At 34.4% G+C, this 18,132-nt stretch overlaps 1 protein-coding gene across 6 annotated transcripts in view; it reads left to right on the top strand.

Annotated features, from left to right (window-relative positions):
• The window catches only part of NLGN1 (neuroligin 1), a 775,355-nt gene extending 759,491 nt beyond the window's left edge, over positions 1-15,864 (top strand). For 4 of the 6 annotated variants that reach the window (XM_033135098.1, XM_033135108.1, XM_033135129.1 and 1 more), the window contains 3 exons: positions 8,075-8,287; positions 11,658-12,447; positions 13,244-15,864. In XM_033135098.1, the coding sequence (XP_032990989.1) occupies positions 8,075-8,287; positions 11,658-12,447; positions 13,244-14,066 (1,826 nt within the window). In that variant the 3' untranslated portion in view covers positions 14,067-15,864. The remainder of the gene's footprint in view (positions 1-8,074; positions 8,288-11,657; positions 12,448-13,243) is intronic. The other 2 variants (XM_033135138.1, XM_033135118.1) reach the window with 1 other exon arrangement.
• The last annotated feature ends 2,268 nt before the right edge of the window (positions 15,865-18,132 follow it).

Raw genomic sequence — 18,132 nt, 5'->3', positions numbered from 1 at the left:
TACTGCCTGATTAAAACTTAGAGAGCAATGTAGGTATTTTTAATTGCTTTACCAACTACAATCTATAGGACAGTTTCAAAACCTCTGTGGTAAATTTAACCTTGTTGTGTACATACATATGTTTAACATGTTTGTAATTTTTTAAAACTTGTTTTAATTCTTCTGAACTTTATATTTCTCTTTAATAAAAAAAATAGAAGAACAGTATTTAATAAACAGATGATAATGAGGAAAATTTAGTTGATTAGAACCAAAGCATTTTTACCCAATGTGTATTAAACCCTACTGGGTGACAAAATGCTGTCTTTTAATAATGATAACTTTGTACGGTAGGGATTACTACTAATATGATCTATTAGAAAACGGAGACTCATAGGGTCTAACTAACTCGCTCACTCAGTAACTTGCTTATACCCCAAGTTGTCCTACTAAATCTGGTTCTTTTTTTATAACACTATCTACTGAGAGAAACTCAAACGCCTCTCAAATTATATGTCTTTGGGACATAATCTGGAACAATATTCTGAGCTAGGCTGCCGGTCCATATGTCCTCTTCTGCTTTTAAGTAGGCCCTAGCCAGTAGTTTTCAATTTTTCTCCCTTTAAAAAAGGTTATTGCCACACATTCTATGTCTAAGAGCATTTTCCCCACAGATTGGCTGCTAAGAGGGTTATCTCATACATTCCTACTCCATTACTGCCATCAATGAAAGACACACAGAAATCTTTCATTTGGAAAGTTTGATTGTTGGTTCCCATGTAGTAACAGAATTGTAACATAGTAATGCCTGCCTTTATTCAGCAACCATGGATAGAATGACCATTTTGGAGCAGGCATGCAGTCTAGAGAAAATAAAGAATATGAACAAATTATAGATACCACTTATAAATTACAAAGTAGACAAGCACCCATACCCATATTTACATTACAATGGGAGCACATAAGAGAGACCAAAATATGCATTAGACAATTAGAAATTTGTACAGTTTTTATAGTTGTTATCATTCCTGAAGCTACTATATAGTATAGTTCTGAACCATATAGTTCCAGAAGGCTTTTCTTATATGGTAGCCATTGTGGCTCCCTCAATATCATACTTTGAATTAAATTATGCATTTAAATCATTAGACACATTTCTGCATAATAAGAACAATTAGAAATGAGTGATGTGGTTTACTTAAATAACCTTTTTAGAAGGGAGATCTCTCCGTTTTCACTTCTTTGTGAGAACACTTATTCATAAAGCACAGGAATTTTGTCAGTTTGGATATCAGGTTTGTTGTCCAAATTCAAATACACAAGAAGTATACAACAGCCTGCTTCAGGGAATGTTCGATAAGCTTTTTTGATGCAGACCAATAAGAATGAGCATTTACAGTCTTAAGTTGGGGTAGAGAATAAAGGAGATGACATGAAAGCTGGGTCTGGGAGTTCCTTTTTCCCCAGTATCTTGGGTTATTCTTGATAAGGGAATAGTGTACGTAATTCAAAGCTAAGCAAATCAGGGCCTTTTTCTCTGCGTTACTATTTAGATTCAGTAGAAATGGTTAAAATAAATATTTTAGTTCCATTTGGAAGGAGTCACAAATGTTAAAGTTGAATATAATATAGAAGAATCAGTCTCAGTTGTTTTCCTTGGAGATGGTGAAAATATTGGGAATTTGGGGACTGTTGATCTCTCCCCTCGAACTTACAAAACAAGTTAAACAGTTATAATTCAACAAAGGATTCCCTGAACAAGACACAAACAAATCTGAGAGATCTGCACATCAAAACATATGAAGGTGGGCAAACCAGGGCGAACAAGAAAAGAGGGAACAACAAAAGAGAAACGGGTGCGTGGACACAGCCTGGAGTTCACTGCCACTGATGCCACTCAGAGCTCACTGTGTTTCTGGGAAAGGGGAGGATACAAGCTGCAGGTAAACTCTCTGTGGCCCCATGCTTTTCTGCTTGAGTGATCAACATATAATATAGCCGAACCCAGTGGTGGAGGTGGAGGCAGAGACCTCAGGGCAGAGACTGAAGACAGAAGTATGACAGCTGTGGTCTCGCATCCCACACTGCCAAGCAGAAAACAAAGCCACAGAGCCTGACCACCCCCGCCCCCTCAGCATCCCAGAGCTCACAGCAGGCCCCAGAAAAAATTGTAGCAGTGTCAAGTTAAAGAGCAGAATATCTACAGTCCTGAGAACTGAAGAGGCAGTTCCTGAGTGACAGACACACACTACAGCCAATCTAGTGACAAGGGTGCAGATATGGGAGCGAGGCATCTGTGGTCTGGCAGTTGCCATTACTCAGAGGAGTACAAAGCCAAAAACACACCAGTGGCCTCTGCTAGCCCACCACACCTCCACCTTTGGGGCTGGTTCTGGTGGCAACACCCAGGGCCCCGGAGGCAGTGCAGCTCTGCATCTGGCTGCACGGGTAGCACAGGGATTTTAGGGGCTCTAGTACCATATTCTACTAGAGGGATGCTGCCCTGAGACACAGGTGGCCTGGTCAAAGAGGAGATGCCCATCTCCCCAGGGAATCTTCCACCATGAGAAGCCAGAACAGCTCAAGAGAAAATAAAATGCTGCAGTGCTACCTATTGAAAAAGAAAAGAAAGACCTCTTCATGTCAACCTGCTGCAGAACTCAGTCCTGTAGATGCCTAGGAAGAGAATAATCCATCAATTATAATGAACAACCTGGATAACAAGGCAGCTGAGGAAGAAATTTTAAAAATCTCCACAAAATGAACTTAAAGACATGGAAACATGTGACATAAATGACAGTGAATTCAAGATTGCTGTTCTGAAAACACTCAATGAGATGCAAGAAAATACAGATAGGCAGTTTAATGAATTCAAAAATAAAATCATACCAACCATATTCTCTGACTAGAATGCTTTGAAATGGAGATCAACTGCAAAAAGAAAATAAGAAAAAACACTAATATGTGGAGATTAAACATGCTACTAAAGAATGACTGGGTCAAAGTATAAATCAAAGGAGAGATCAAAAGATACACAGAATCAAATGAAAATGAAAATATGAGGTGTGATTGAAAAATATGGTGAACGTTTAAATTTAAAAAATCATTACAGTAAAAGACACATTGACATTAATCCTCGTCAAATTACTTCCCCTCTCTTTGAACACATTTATCTCATAATTCTTCCAAGTTCTGAAGCAGTTCTGGAAGTCTTCTTTTGTGAGTGTCTTTACTTTATCCTCCATCAAGACAACATTCTGTGTCACACATTGCTTCTGATACAGCAATTTCTGTACCAGAAATATTGTGGTGTCTGCTCATCCACCTTATTCGCTGGATCTGGCATTGTGTGACTTCTGGCTTTTCCCCAAAGTCAAAATGACCATGAATGGAAAGAGTTTTGAATCTATTCAGGACAGCGAGGCAGCCATGACAGTGCAACTAAAGATACTCATGAAAGAGGACTTCCTGAACTGCTTCAGAAAGTGTCAAGAATAGGTTAAGCGTGTACAGAGTGATGGGTTGTATTTTGAGGAGAATCAATGGCAATGTGTCTTTTACAGTATTTTTTTTTAATTTAAATATTCACCCTATTTTTTTTATCACACCTTGTACATCATATCAAAATTACTGGGGTGCTGTGAAAGCAGTAATAAGGGAAATTTAGATTGTTATAGGCCTATTTCAAGAAACAAGAAAAATCCCAAATAAATAACCTAGCATTACATCTTAAAGAACTTGCAAAAGATCAACAAATGAAACTCAAAGTCATCAGAAGGAAGGAAGTAATAAAAATTAGAGCAGAATTAAATGAAATAGAGAACAAAAACAATAGAAAAAAAATTAATGCAACAAAGAGCGGGTTCTTTGAAAAGATTCGTACAATTGACAAACCCCTAGCTAGACTCACTAAGGGAAAAAGAGAAAAGATACAAATAAACAAAATCAGAAATGAAAGAGGAGAAGTTATGATGGATACCACAGAAATACAAAGGATCATACAAAAATACTGTGAAGGACAATATGCCACCAAATTTAATCACCTAGAAGAAACAGAAAAAGTTCTTAGGAACATATAACCTTCCTAGACTAAATCATGAAGAACTGAAAAAGCTAACTAGACCAATAAAAAGTAAGGTAATTGAAACAATCATCCAAAACTTTCCCAAAAGCAAAAACCCAGGACCAGATTGCTTCACTAGTGAATTCTACGAAACCTTCAAAGGTAATTTAATACCTGTCCTCCTCAAACTCTTCCAAAAAATTGAAGAAGAAGCAATACTTCCTTACTCATTTCATGAGACCAACATTACCCTGATAACAAAACCTGGTAAGGATAACACCAAAAAAGAAAACTACAGACTAATACCTCTGATAAGTACAGATGCAAAAACCTAAACAAGACACTAGCAAATCTAATACATTAAAAAGTTTATACATCACAATCAAATAGGATTCATTCCAGGTGCACAAGTATGGTTCAACATATGCAAATCAATCAGTGTGATACACCACATAAAATAAAGGATATACATTTTATGATCATATCAATAAGTGAAGAAAAAGCATTTGACAAGATACAGTATCCATTTATGGTTAAAACACTTAATAAAATGGGTATAGAAGAAAAGTACCTCAACATAATAAAGGCCATATACAATAAACCCTGAGCTAATATCATACTTAATGGTGAAGAACTGAAAGCTTTCCCTCTATGATCAGGAACAAGACAGGGATGCCCCCTGCCATCACCATTATTCACCATAGTATTGGAAGTTTTAGCCAGAATAATCAGGCAAGAGAAAGAAATAAAAGGCATCCAAATTGGAAATGAAGAAATAAAATTGTCACTCTTTGTTGATGACATGATTCTTTATATAGAAAACCACCAAAAAATTATTAGAAAGAGTAAACATAGTCAAGTTGCAGGATACAAAATCAATGTACAAAAATCTATTGCATTCCTATATACTAACAATGAAATTTCAAAAAAAAAAAAGAAATGAAAAAAATTTCTTCTGCAATTGCAGCAAAAAGAATAAAATATATAGGAATACATTTAATAAAGGATGTGAAGGACCTATACATTGAAAACTGTAAGACATTATTAAAAGAAATTGAAGAAGGCACAGAGAAATGGAAAGATAGTCCATGGTAATAGATTGGAAGAATCAATATAGTTAAAATGTCCATATTACCCAAAGTAATATACAGATTTAATACAATCACCATCAAAATCCCAGTGACATTTTTTAAATATAGAACAAAGAATCATCAGATTTGTATGGAATTACAAAAGACCCTAATAACCAAAGCAATCCTGAGAAAAATGAACAATGCCAGAGGTATTACATTCCTTGACTTCAGTTTTTACTACAAAGTGACAATAATCAAAACAGCATAGTATTGGCAGAAACACAGACACACAGACCAGTGGAACAGAACTGAGAACCCAGAAATAAGCCCACACATATATGGTCAGATAATTTTTGACAAAGGAGCCAAAAACATACAATGGAGAAAAGAAAGCCTCTTCAATAAATGGTGCTGGGAAAATTGGAAAGCCAAGTGCAAAAGAATAAAACTAGACTTCTATCTGTCACCATATACCAAAATGAATTCGAAATTGATCCAAGACCTATATATAAGACCTGAAGCAATAAATTGCTTAGAAGAAAGCATAGATACAAAATTAATGGACCTTGGGTTCAAAGGGGATTTCATGAATTTGGCCTCAAGGCAAGGGAAGGAAAAGCAAAAATGAATGAGTGGAACTATATCAAAATAAAAAGCTTCTGCATAGCGAAAGAAGCCATCAACAAAACAAACAGGCAACCAACCAAATAGGAGAAGATATTTGCAAATGACACTTCCAATAAGGGGCTAGTATCCAAAGGAATTCATACAATTCAACAAGAAAAAAATGCAATTAAAAAAATGGGCAGAGGTCCTCCCAAGAAGACATACAAACGTCCAACAGATATATGAAAAAATGATCCACTTCACTAGCTCTTAGGGAAATACAAATCAAAAACACAATGAGATACCACCTCACACCTATTAGAATGGCTATTATCAACAAGACAAGTAATAACAAGTGTTGGAGAGGCTGTGGAGAAAAAAGAACCCTCATACATTGCTGGTGGGAATATAAATTTGTACACCCACTATGGAAACACTGGAGATTCCTCAAAAAATTAAGAATAGAATTACCATATGGCCTAGCAATCCTTCTCCTAGGTATCAACCCAAAGAAATGTGAAAACATTTATCCATAAGATATATGTACCCCCATGTTCATTGCATCATTATTCATGGTGGCCAAGACTTGGAAACAACAAAAGTGTCCTTCGGTAGACGACTGGATAAAGATGTGGTACATATGTACAATGGAATATTACTCGGCCACAATAAAAGATGAAATACTGCCAACTGCAATGATATTGATGGAGCTTGAGATTATCATGCTAAGCAAACTAAGTCAGAAAAAGTCGAGAAACATGATTTCACTCATATGTGGGATATAAAACTAAAAGCAAAATGAATAAGACAAACAAACAAAAACTCATAGGCACAGACAACAGTTTTGTGGTTACACAGACGGTAAAGGGGGAGGGAAGGTATTAGAAAAGGATAACGGGGGTCAGATATATTGTCACAGAGAACTGACTCTGAGTGGAGAACGCACAATTGCAATAAGTTGATGATATACTAAGAAATGTACACTTGAAACCTATATAATTTTACTAACTGATATCACCCCAATAAATGTAATAAATTAAAAAAATAATGTATAGGTGCAGTGTAATTCGTAGTTGCCTACTGTTTCAGTTATATAATTGAAACATCTTTAAAATGCCTTTTTTCAACACTTAGGAAAATTTATGTGGAAAGTCTTTTTGACAATCTTTTATGATCAATAAACTTACTGTCTTGAAAAAAAATCTATTGACAGCGAAATGAATGAATATGTTCAAAGTATTATTAAAGTAATATCTTCGACTCTTCTCTCTACAACTTCCATATATGGTAAGTTCTTCTTAATGTCGTCTATAGGTTCTTCGACTTTAAGCAAAGTGACGTATAATGAAACCAATTTTACCATATGCTAATTGATAAAAACAAGAGTTCAGTTCCTATGGCATCTCATCATTATGATAAAATGACATTGCATGAAACAGTGTTCAAGAACCTGCTGCGTAAGAAAGTCATTCAGCTCTTATTGCCACAGTTTTTTTTTCTATCTCCTTTTTTCAATTGCCTTTGCCACTCTGTCCGTTCAGATCCCTATAACCTTTACCTCCATGCTTTCTATTGTGCAACATATGTTTCCCTTCATTTTCAGATTCACTATAAAGCAGAGCTTTAAACATTCCAAAAGCGTGAGTCAGAACTTTTCAAAAATCTTCAATTATTCTACATAGTTTTCTAATTGCGCAAATCTCCTCAGTTTAGCATTTAAGGTGTTCCAAAATGTGGTTTCCAATTGCCTCTAATACAGTGATTCTTTGTTAACCATGGACCATCGTTGATTAAAAAACAAACAAACAAACAAAAAACACGTGCATATACATACATATACAGGTAAAGAGTTGCGTATCGTTTTATGCACAAATTTTAGAAAAATATACATGCTCTCCACCCTCACATCCTGCCATTCTGCTACACATACGTTAAATTCCAACCATATTAGACCATTAGCAACCTGAGGACTGACACACTGTTTTATGCAAAAGCACATTCTCATATGCCCCATGACACTATCCCAAATACCTCCACCAAGTAACTTGGCCTCTAGAATGTCTCCCCTGAGATCTTTCAGAATGCTTTCATTCTCTTTATTTGCCCCCTGTTACCTATTACATGGATAACTTGGGGAAGACAAATGTCATTTTGTCCAGATTTTAGTCTCTACTATTCTCCCTAAGGTAAATTATTCTATTCTGGTGGGAATTTTTTTCTTTTTTCTTTTTTAACTAAAGAATTTGTACTTCCCTTGATGAACACAGGCTTCAGTTGTTTAAATTTAGTGCCTATTTGATTCATGTCAACTCAAAAGGGTGTTCTAAGGTGTCTTTTTATTTCTGTTTTCCAGGTTTCTTGAGCACAGGGGATCAGGCTGCAAAAGGAAACTATGGACTCCTTGATCTCATACAGGCTTTGAGATGGACTAGTGAGAACATTGGATTCTTTGGTGGTGACCCCTTAAGAATCACTGTTTTTGGATCTGGCGCTGGGGGTTCATGTGTCAATCTGCTGACTTTATCCCATTATTCTGAAGGTAACCGTTGGAGCAATTCAACCAAAGGTATTATGCAGGTTGCAAATTTTGACAATTTTGGTGTCTGCATGCCACCACCATCAGTAGTATGTGATGCTCTGTATATATTTCTCTGTTCAAACTAAGTGTTAGGCTGAACTCAGTAACTGTTTAAAATTTTGTTTCTTCAGCTTTTGTATGCATGTTTAGATTTTTGTCGAACTCTTTTGTCTCCTGTAGTAAGGATGCCCTTTCAAGCACACTTCTGCATAGTTAGCATTACCATTACTTTTCTTTTCTCCGAAGGGTGATTTTTAGGAAAATCAAAGACGTTCACAGCTCTGTCATCTCTGTTTATTCAGTAATCAAAATCAAACACAAGGTTTTTTTGATGCAAGGATTGTCTATAACCTATATTCAAGACAATAGACATTTAAAACCATTTGCTAATAAAAAGGAAGCGGTTATAAGCTGGTTTGCCTGGAAATGAGATTTTCACTTGTCTGAGTAGAGAATGGATATTTTATTATTTTGCATGCATGATCCAAAATTGTCAAAGCATCGAGGTCACTAGTAGAGTTTTTTATTAAAAAGAAAAATAGGTTTGAATTTGTGCTTTTTTTCTATTTTCAACTCCAAGAGTGTCACCTCCTGTTCCCCACCCAAAGTTTGGCAAAGCAGCTTAGAACTCTGAGGCTGCTTAAACCTACGAGATATTTTTCTTGTTTCCATTTTCTGGCCTTGATACCCTTTTTCCAAAGTGCCTAATCAAGGCTCATCATGTTGTTTTTTAAGGACTCCCATCTTACCATAAGTTTAGTCACCCATTCAAATGACATTTATTAACTTGAAAGAGCAACAAGAGCAGAAGTGTTTTGTTGAAGTCTGCAAATGCAAATACTTTCTCTGCATTATACATACATAAGAGATAGGAAGCTAGAAAATATGTATCAACCTAAGCCATCATATATTTTCTGCTTGTTTTATTGTCATTTTATATATATTAAGAAAGTATACACTGTCAAGTGTTCATGAATCATCTTAATTTGTAAGAGTGAGTTTTATGATATAAGCACCAGGTATTTGTTTTGGTATCAAAATGCATTAATGTGGAATTTCAAAGTAACAGCCAGTAATTAAATGAATATATATACTTGGAGAATCATATATTATTATAGATATAATTTGTAGACATAATTTTTATAATTTCTTGTTTATATTAGTAAACTTCTAATTCAAGATGACAGAATGGCACATATGAATGAGAACACTTCTAATTGTATAGAGATTTTGGTCTGAAATTAAATGGCTTATTTTGAAATAACAAACTATGTGTTTTTTTAACTGAACAGATTAGATTATTCTAGCCTAAGTAGTACAGTAATGCCAATGTTTATCTAGGTTAACATTAGACCATCTATTTAGACTTTTTAGGGTCATTTTATCTCTAATGTTATTTACTCTTATATTTTCTAAAATGTTATGTAAATGTAAGGTGAAAACCAAAGACAGTTTCAGCCAGTATGAAACTAGATTTCAATAAAGAGATGAATCATTTGGTTCATCGACTAGCATTGCTCTTTGTCAGTTGATGATGTGATGACCAGTAGCAAATGGCTATGCAAATAGTTAAAAATGTATCATTCTATCACCCTCTTTAAGGTTTGTTCTTGGTTGGCCATACAAATAGACTTATGTTTGTTCTAATCCTAAGCTTATCTCCACATACAAAGCTGACCAGGAGATGCTCAGGAGATGTCTTTAAATCATTGGGCTAATTCTATCTGCAGTGCAAACATAGACTTTAAAGTCTGTAAACTCTCCAGGGCTGCAGCAGTGCTCAGGCCTGTATCTACCAGGAGCCAACCACATAACAAGCACTCTCATTAATGATAAAATATATGGTTTTCTCAATGCCATCTCAGACTATATTTAGTGATGTGTATTTTCCCAAAAATCTTTTCTTGTATATTTAGTTAATGTCATTGAGCCCCTGAAATTAGAAAGAATATTATAGAAATCATCAGGGTTATTTTAATTGTAAATTTTTTAATTAGTAAGGTATTTCCTTGAGCAAGTGTTGACAAACATGTAGACTATATAATTTTTTAATGATCTATTGTTATATAATTTACTCTACCATATTTGCTCTAGCACACTAAAAGTATGTTCATAAAGATGTCAGAAACCAAAACAAATTTAAAGTAGTAATGTTTGACTTTTTGAATATTTTTACAATTGTCTAAGAACATATTACAGACTGAATTTTTAATACATATTCATGTTTGGAGAAAAATCTAAAACTTTGCTTATAATTCAGACACTGCTTTAGGACCTTTGTGAGAACTGTTCTTATCACATTAACACATGTGAATAATTGAGCATGTGTTTAAATAATCAAACTATAAAGCTGTCTTTGTAAATTGATAACAAATGTAATTTTTTAAAAAGAAAATAGAAACATTATATTTTTAAAGCAAGGATTTTATTTGAAAATATCTTAATGAGTAGATAAAGTGCATTTATAAATTTCAATGGCATGCAGCTCTAATCATACTGCATATGGGACCATAGTTTATAATTCTTAAACGCAATTAAGTAAAAAGCAGTGGACCATGTACTTTTCATCTTTCATCTTTTGTGATAAAATGTAGCAGTGCACATCCAACACTGGAAAAAGTTAAATCACTTCCCACTAAATCCTTCTGCTGATGTACTTTTCTTTAACCTAACAAAAACCCTTCAAATGTTATATCTTCTTCTGAAAGATGAATATTCAGCATACTATGTCTGACATGAAGAGCTGGGAAAGAGTATGTCTACAGTGATATTCTGTTTTGTGTGCCTTCAGGGCCATCCCCAGGGTATTAACAAACCCCCAGCCCCAGTAGTTGTGTGAGCTCTCAACAATTCATTTGAAAATAAAACCTAATTAAAACGAACATATAGAGACATTTTGAAGGAAGATACATGCAGCAAAATTGAAGGAAATATCCTCATAAGACAGCACAGAACCTGATTAAGAGTTAAAGAGGAGAGAGTTAACCCCATCTAGTTAGTTATGGTGATAACATAGGTGTTTAGATGCAAAGCCAAAACATACTTGGGGCTTTTTACCACTAGTATGTACACGTCCTCTTCCTTTCCTTACTGCCTCTTTGAGACACTGCACAATTTATATTTCTTGATCACTAAAGTGGTTGTCACTCAAAGCAGAAGACTTTGTCCACCTCTCTGATTCGTTATACCCTGGGGATGACTTTATGTACCTTCTCTTAAGCAAAAATGTCTCTATCTCCCTGTTTCTCGAGTTGTATCTGGGTTTTTATACACACGTCTAAAATATCTAATGTTATTGTTTTACCACAACATTATTAATATCAAAGGTCACCTGAAACTTTTTGTTGTTTTTCCATAGGACTTTTTCAACGAGCAATAGCTCAAAGTGGAACAGCCCTTTCCAGCTGGGCTGTTAGTTTCCAACCTGCAAAATATGCTAGAATGTTGGCCACAAAAGTTGGTTGCAATGTTTCAGATACAGTAGAGTTAGTGGAATGCCTACAGAAGAAGCCTTACAAAGAACTTGTTGACCAAGATATTCAACCAGCACGATACCACATAGCCTTTGGACCTGTGATTGATGGTGATGTAATACCAGATGACCCTCAGATATTGATGGAGCAAGGAGAGTTTCTCAACTATGATATAATGTTAGGAGTTAATCAAGGAGAAGGATTAAAATTTGTTGAAAATATAGTAGATAGTGATGATGGTATATCAGCTAGTGATTTTGACTTTGCTGTTTCCAATTTTGTTGATAATTTATATGGATATCCTGAAGGAAAAGATGTTTTGAGAGAAACCATTAAATTCATGTACACTGACTGGGCTGACCGTCATAACCCTGAAACCAGAAGGAAGACATTATTGGCTTTGTTTACAGACCATCAGTGGGTGGCACCAGCTGTAGCTACAGCAGATCTTCACTCAAATTTTGGTTCGCCTACATATTTCTATGCCTTTTACCATCATTGCCAAACAGATCAGGTTCCAGCTTGGGCTGATGCAGCTCATGGAGATGAGGTTCCCTACGTACTAGGAATCCCCATGATTGGACCTACGGAGTTATTTCCTTGCAATTTCTCCAAAAATGATGTGATGCTGAGTGCAGTTGTAATGACATACTGGACAAATTTTGCTAAAACTGGGTATGTACTTAAGGAATAAAGTTTCCTATAATTTAATAGAAATATCCGTTTAAGCATTGAAAAATAATGCACATTTTGTGTCCAAATGATTTAATAGATTGATACTAGAAATACATTAAGTTCCTTTTTTTTTCAAAATGATATATTATGGTGTTTCAAAAATCATTGCTTTATTCTTACTTTCTGGAAGTTTATTAAGAAAGGTTTATGCTTCTATTGCATTACTCAACAGTTAAATTTATTTTGGTATTTTAATTGCACAGGACTTATTGTTATTCAATAGTGACAATTATTTTATAGTGATTTCTAATTTACAGTGCTGTATGCCTTTTGATCCTCCCAACTACCTTGTTAGGAGGGCAGGTCAAGTACTGTTAATTCTACTTTGTGAGAACGGAACTGAGGCTACAAGACCCTCATATAAATATTCATATGTCTAGTATGCAGCAGTACTAAGACTCATCCTCACCTGCCAATTCCAAACCCTGTTTTTTCCACTATTTCACGCTGTCTCTGCTAATTTCCCTGTGAGAAAACACATAGGTATACGAATTTTAAAATCTTTGGCAATCTCTAAATGGACAGAGAGAACGAGAACGTGAGGTTTACTTTCATTACATTATCTCGATCTGACAACCTACCTGCAATGCTATTTATATTTCTAAATTGACCCAAGTTGTAAAAACACAATCTAAAGCCTTGTTGAATTACCTCTTCAATTAGATGTTAAACTAGTACTACTTCTATTAAGAGAGTAAAATAAGTTTGTGCTCATAATTGCTTTTTTCTTTCCTAGTGACCCAAATCAACCAGTCCCTCAAGATACAAAATTTATCCATACCAAACCCAACCGTTTTGAAGAAGTAGCATGGACCAGATATTCCCAGAAAGATCAACTTTATCTTCATATTGGATTAAAACCAAGAGTTAAAGAACATTACAGAGCCAATAAGGTAAACCTGTGGTTGGAGCTGGTACCTCATCTGCATAATCTCAATGACATTTCTCAGTATACCTCGACAACAACTAAAGTGCCATCAACTGACATCACTTTCAGACCTACGAGAAAAAATTCTGTACCTGTCACATCAGCCTTTCCCACTGCCAAGCAGGATGATCCCAAACAACAACCGAGTCCATTCTCAGTAGATCAAAGGGACTACTCAACAGAGCTGAGCGTCACTATAGCAGTTGGAGCATCACTGCTGTTTCTGAACATCTTGGCCTTTGCAGCCCTGTACTACAAAAAGGATAAGAGGAGACATGATGTTCACAGGAGATGCAGCCCTCAGCGTACCACGACCAACGATCTGACCCATGCACAAGAAGAGGAAATCATGTCCCTCCAAATGAAGCACACTGATTTGGATCATGAATGTGAGTCTATCCATCCACATGAGGTGGTTCTTCGGACCGCCTGTCCCCCAGATTACACACTAGCTATGAGGAGGTCACCTGATGATGTTCCCTTAATGACACCCAACACCATTACAATGATTCCCAACACTATACCAGGGATTCAACCCTTACACACATTCAATACTTTTACTGGAGGACAGAACAATACTCTGCCCCATCCCCATCCCCACCCCCATTCACATTCAACAACCAGGGTATAGCCAGATAAGAGAAACAAACTCTATTTTTTGATGGATTGCAGTAAAAGATTACTGAAGATTCCTTGGCTTTCAACCTACAAGACTCTTACTATTTAAATAAGGAGGAACATTATGTGAATATACATATCAAGAACTTTGGGGGTTTTGAAAAAAACGAATTGTACATATATACACAAATCAACTCTAAAGATGAATTTCAATTGCTTGAAGCAATTGTTCTGAATGATACTTTTCATTCACATTCAAGAATTAATTTTTTTGAAGATTTATGTTACATAATGGAATTAGGCATGTGGAACACCAAACAGGAAAGAACTTTGTCTGAAATATAAAAAATAAAAATGAAAAAACAACCATGAATATGCACAAGGGACACACCAATGGAATGTCAGATAATTTTCACCAGTTTTTATTTGGAGCCGTTTTATTGTGTAGACCATATTTACATATTTGGATAAGTACACAAAGCACCAATGCTGTTAATGGCCTTAGCAGAGGCTCATGCTGAAATTTGCCAGTAAAACAAAGAAGTTTAAAGACTGGCAGGTACAACATTATCACATAAGTGCTGTCAGTATAAAGTGGTGGGGATAAAGGAAACTGGATATTTTTAGCACGATGTGCATGATAATTTATATGCTTGGTGGCTGTGCTGCTGATTAAGCCGTAATTAAAATTCTTCTCATCCCATTGGAGTTTTTAATAGAAGCTTCCTCCATCAATTGGCAGACCCTAAAGAAGATTTTAAGGGGAAAAAGTAATTACAATTAAATAATTCACAGTAGTTTTGATAATAGAAGGAATTAGTTATTAAAGATATTTAAAAAAAACTATAGGTATAGTGGTGAATACTCGCTGATATGAATCCCAGAAAAAAAATTTTTTTCTGTGTTTTCTATGTTCTTTTCGTTCCCATCTAAATAATTTATAGAAAGATAACCCTAATTGGATGTGTTACGGGATCTATAATTTGCTGTGTTTTTTGTTACTCTGTATTTTATTCCTTTTGGTAAGGTGAAGTGTGTCCAAAGAGTTACTTGCAACAGTCTTTTATGATATGAGGATGCCCCCAAATTACCACTCTGGTTACAGTTCTCAGTTAATTGATTTACTCATGTTGCATGACAAAAATGTTTACTAATAATAATTCAATATAAAGTTATGTCCGTCCTCACATCACTTACCTTTTTCACTGAGGTTCATTCACTGGAATTTACTCGCGCAATCTCAGTAGAGTACAATGTAGAATGTAGGGAAGTCAACACCTGGAGGATTTTAGTCTTACACGTATGTGTGATTTTAAATGAGTATTCTAAGACCATGGAAAACTCTTCATCCCCCTGTTGTTTACCAGTAACAGTATATCACAGACCTTTCCAAATGTTTGTATATGTAATCAGATGTACATTTATATTAAAAAAAAATGAGATGGACTTAAGAGCACATCCTGATAAATACTTTCTCTCTTACCTGTACTATATTTCTATTAGACTAAAGTTATGTGATTTTTTTTTACATTTTTTCAGATGACTAGCAATTTTGATAGTTTGTAAGATAATGCAAAGAACTTTCTCTGACAAACTAACTGCAGTAACAGAAACCTTTCTTTTCAGTTACTCTTTTTCAAGAATGAAAGCTTATTATACAAAAAAAAAAAATTGTATACTACTTGATGGAAACAACTTTGTACATCTTGGCCACGTCACTGGTCATTGCGTGAAATAAAGATAATCTGGATAATGACTATTAGTCCAATGCTAAGAAACATGATCTTTGCTCATTAAAGAGCTAAAATGTTTATTGCTGTTTTGTCTTTTTTTAAAAAAAAAAAAAAAACGAAAACAACAGAAACATGACTGTCTCAGAGTCATTTTTCTAGACCAGTAGGGTTTTTGAAAACATAGAGGTAACTAATATAGAAAACACACCACGTACTTATAGGCAAGTCTCATCTAAGATGAAACTGATGAAGCTTTAATATTATGAGTTTATAAGCCCAGGAACTTATGAAAAATATCAGCTCTGTATTTTAAAATACATCTTGTGCGAAATTATTGTAGAAATAAAATGTGCCAATTGTTTTCAGTCAGACAAATCTGGTCAGTGAGGAAAAGGTCTATTGGAAATAAATGTGTGATATTTCATGGAATGAGAATAGTGAGATCCATAATATAAGGATGATTGAACTATCATAAAGTAATGGATAGAGTTATCTTTCTAAGAGAATTTAAAAATGCTGAGCAAGACATTAAGCTGACACTAAAAGATAAAATCTTCTATTTCATGGAATTCCTTTGCCCATATTTCCCCCTCTCAATTATTAATTGTCAGTAAATGTAGATACTGCTCCATAACTTCAAATAAAAATCTGTTAGAAGCAAAAAGTCTTCAAATCCAGAACAGTCTACATGCAGTTTTTGCCCGATGTGGTTATACTTTTAAACTGTGAACTGCCAATGTAAACCAATAAAAAGAATTGTTTAGCATCTGAAATATTGTTTAATCAAAAAAACTGTTTTTTATTATATCTATTAAACAAAAGATAACAACAGAAATAGAAATGATAACAAAATAAGGTATGAATGGAATCTTTCCTATGCATTACTTCACTTGACAAAACAAAACGTTCTATTTTAGTGATAGCCATGTTTATATCTATCTATCCCTCTGTTGCTCTAATTTTATCTGTCAATAAATATGCCTATCTATACCATAACTGACATCTATATTAATTTCGGGAAATGGTTTAGAAAGACAAAGAGCAAAGCCTTATTCTTTTTTTCTAAATTAATGTAGTATCAACTTTGTGGAAGATAAAGCAGTTCTAGGTTTTATTACTGTTCCTAAGTTGTGATTAAGTCATTGTGAATGAGTGTTAGTCACTAGTTTTATGATTAAAGCAGCCAGTTTTCTGAATGTAAAATGTCCTACAATAAACAGAACATTAAGAACTGTTTTTAAAGCTGAAACATAGTTTTTAAATGCAAGAATTATTTTGAATATTGTTATTAAATTTTAACCAAAATGTTTGAAATGTATTTATTTAGATAATTATTTTCTTTAGAAAAATGTGAGTCACAAAATTAAAATAATATTTTTGGCATTACTTATTCATTCAAATTTTCTTGCTTCTCATTAAATTGTAAATAGTCGATGCTGCTTAAATTTTATACAAACATTAAGCCAAAACGGACTTAATTATTTTGCTGTCATGTAAAATTGCTGCCAAATGTCATCAACAGATTGATGTTGTTGTAGAATGTCGGCTCAGAAATATAGGTGACAGATTTCATAGTTTTAAATTTCTATTGAATATGTTGACTATGAACAAAATCTAATTGAGTACTACAAATGTATCATGAGGTTCATCATTACCTCCATGGAAATTAGAAAGTCATTTGCTAATGCATTAAAAATATCTAATTTTAATTGGAAAGATTATTATACCCGATCAAGGCAGAAATTCTCAAGGAAGTATACAGTATCTCATTCATTTCAAATTTAAAAGTTGACCATGATTCTTTAATTTAGATTTTTTTCTGTACAAATGAAACAGCAACAAAATTATAAAAAAAAAAAAAAAAATTAACCATATGTAATACTAAATAGGAAAACAGAATGGCACTAATTTTCTCACAGAAAAGAAATGCCAAAACTCAATTGCTGTATCTATAACACGTCCTTCTCAGTTATTTCACCTGTTGGTATACTCATACTGACACACATATTAATATCATGAAAGAATGTGGTAAATATGTTCCAGCTTTAAAGACATTACTACCTAGAAATTACTGGGATTCTTTTTTTTGGTGAGTTTCACAGAAATATTTAACGGGACAAGATAATGAATGAAATTTTCAGGAAGTTGTCAAATTTCCTGACAGTACTTTAATGCTTGTTTTCTCCTGTTTTATTAGTTCAGAGTACTGGCCTTTTCTTTCATTTCTAATAACTAGTTGTTACAGGCCATCACTTTTTAATGTGAGTAAAAATTAGGTAATTTGGTTATACTTGTGACAGCACGCTTGCAAATAAATTCAATTAATGCGCACTTCCCTGCTGAGAT

The sequence above is a fragment of the Rhinolophus ferrumequinum genome, chromosome 2, assembly GCF_004115265.2.
Source record: "Rhinolophus ferrumequinum isolate MPI-CBG mRhiFer1 chromosome 2, mRhiFer1_v1.p, whole genome shotgun sequence".
NCBI classification, from domain to species: Eukaryota; Metazoa; Chordata; class Mammalia; order Chiroptera; family Rhinolophidae; genus Rhinolophus; species Rhinolophus ferrumequinum.
The sequence above is the reverse complement of the archived record's forward strand: the minus strand, read 5'-3'. Positions and strand labels throughout refer to the sequence as shown.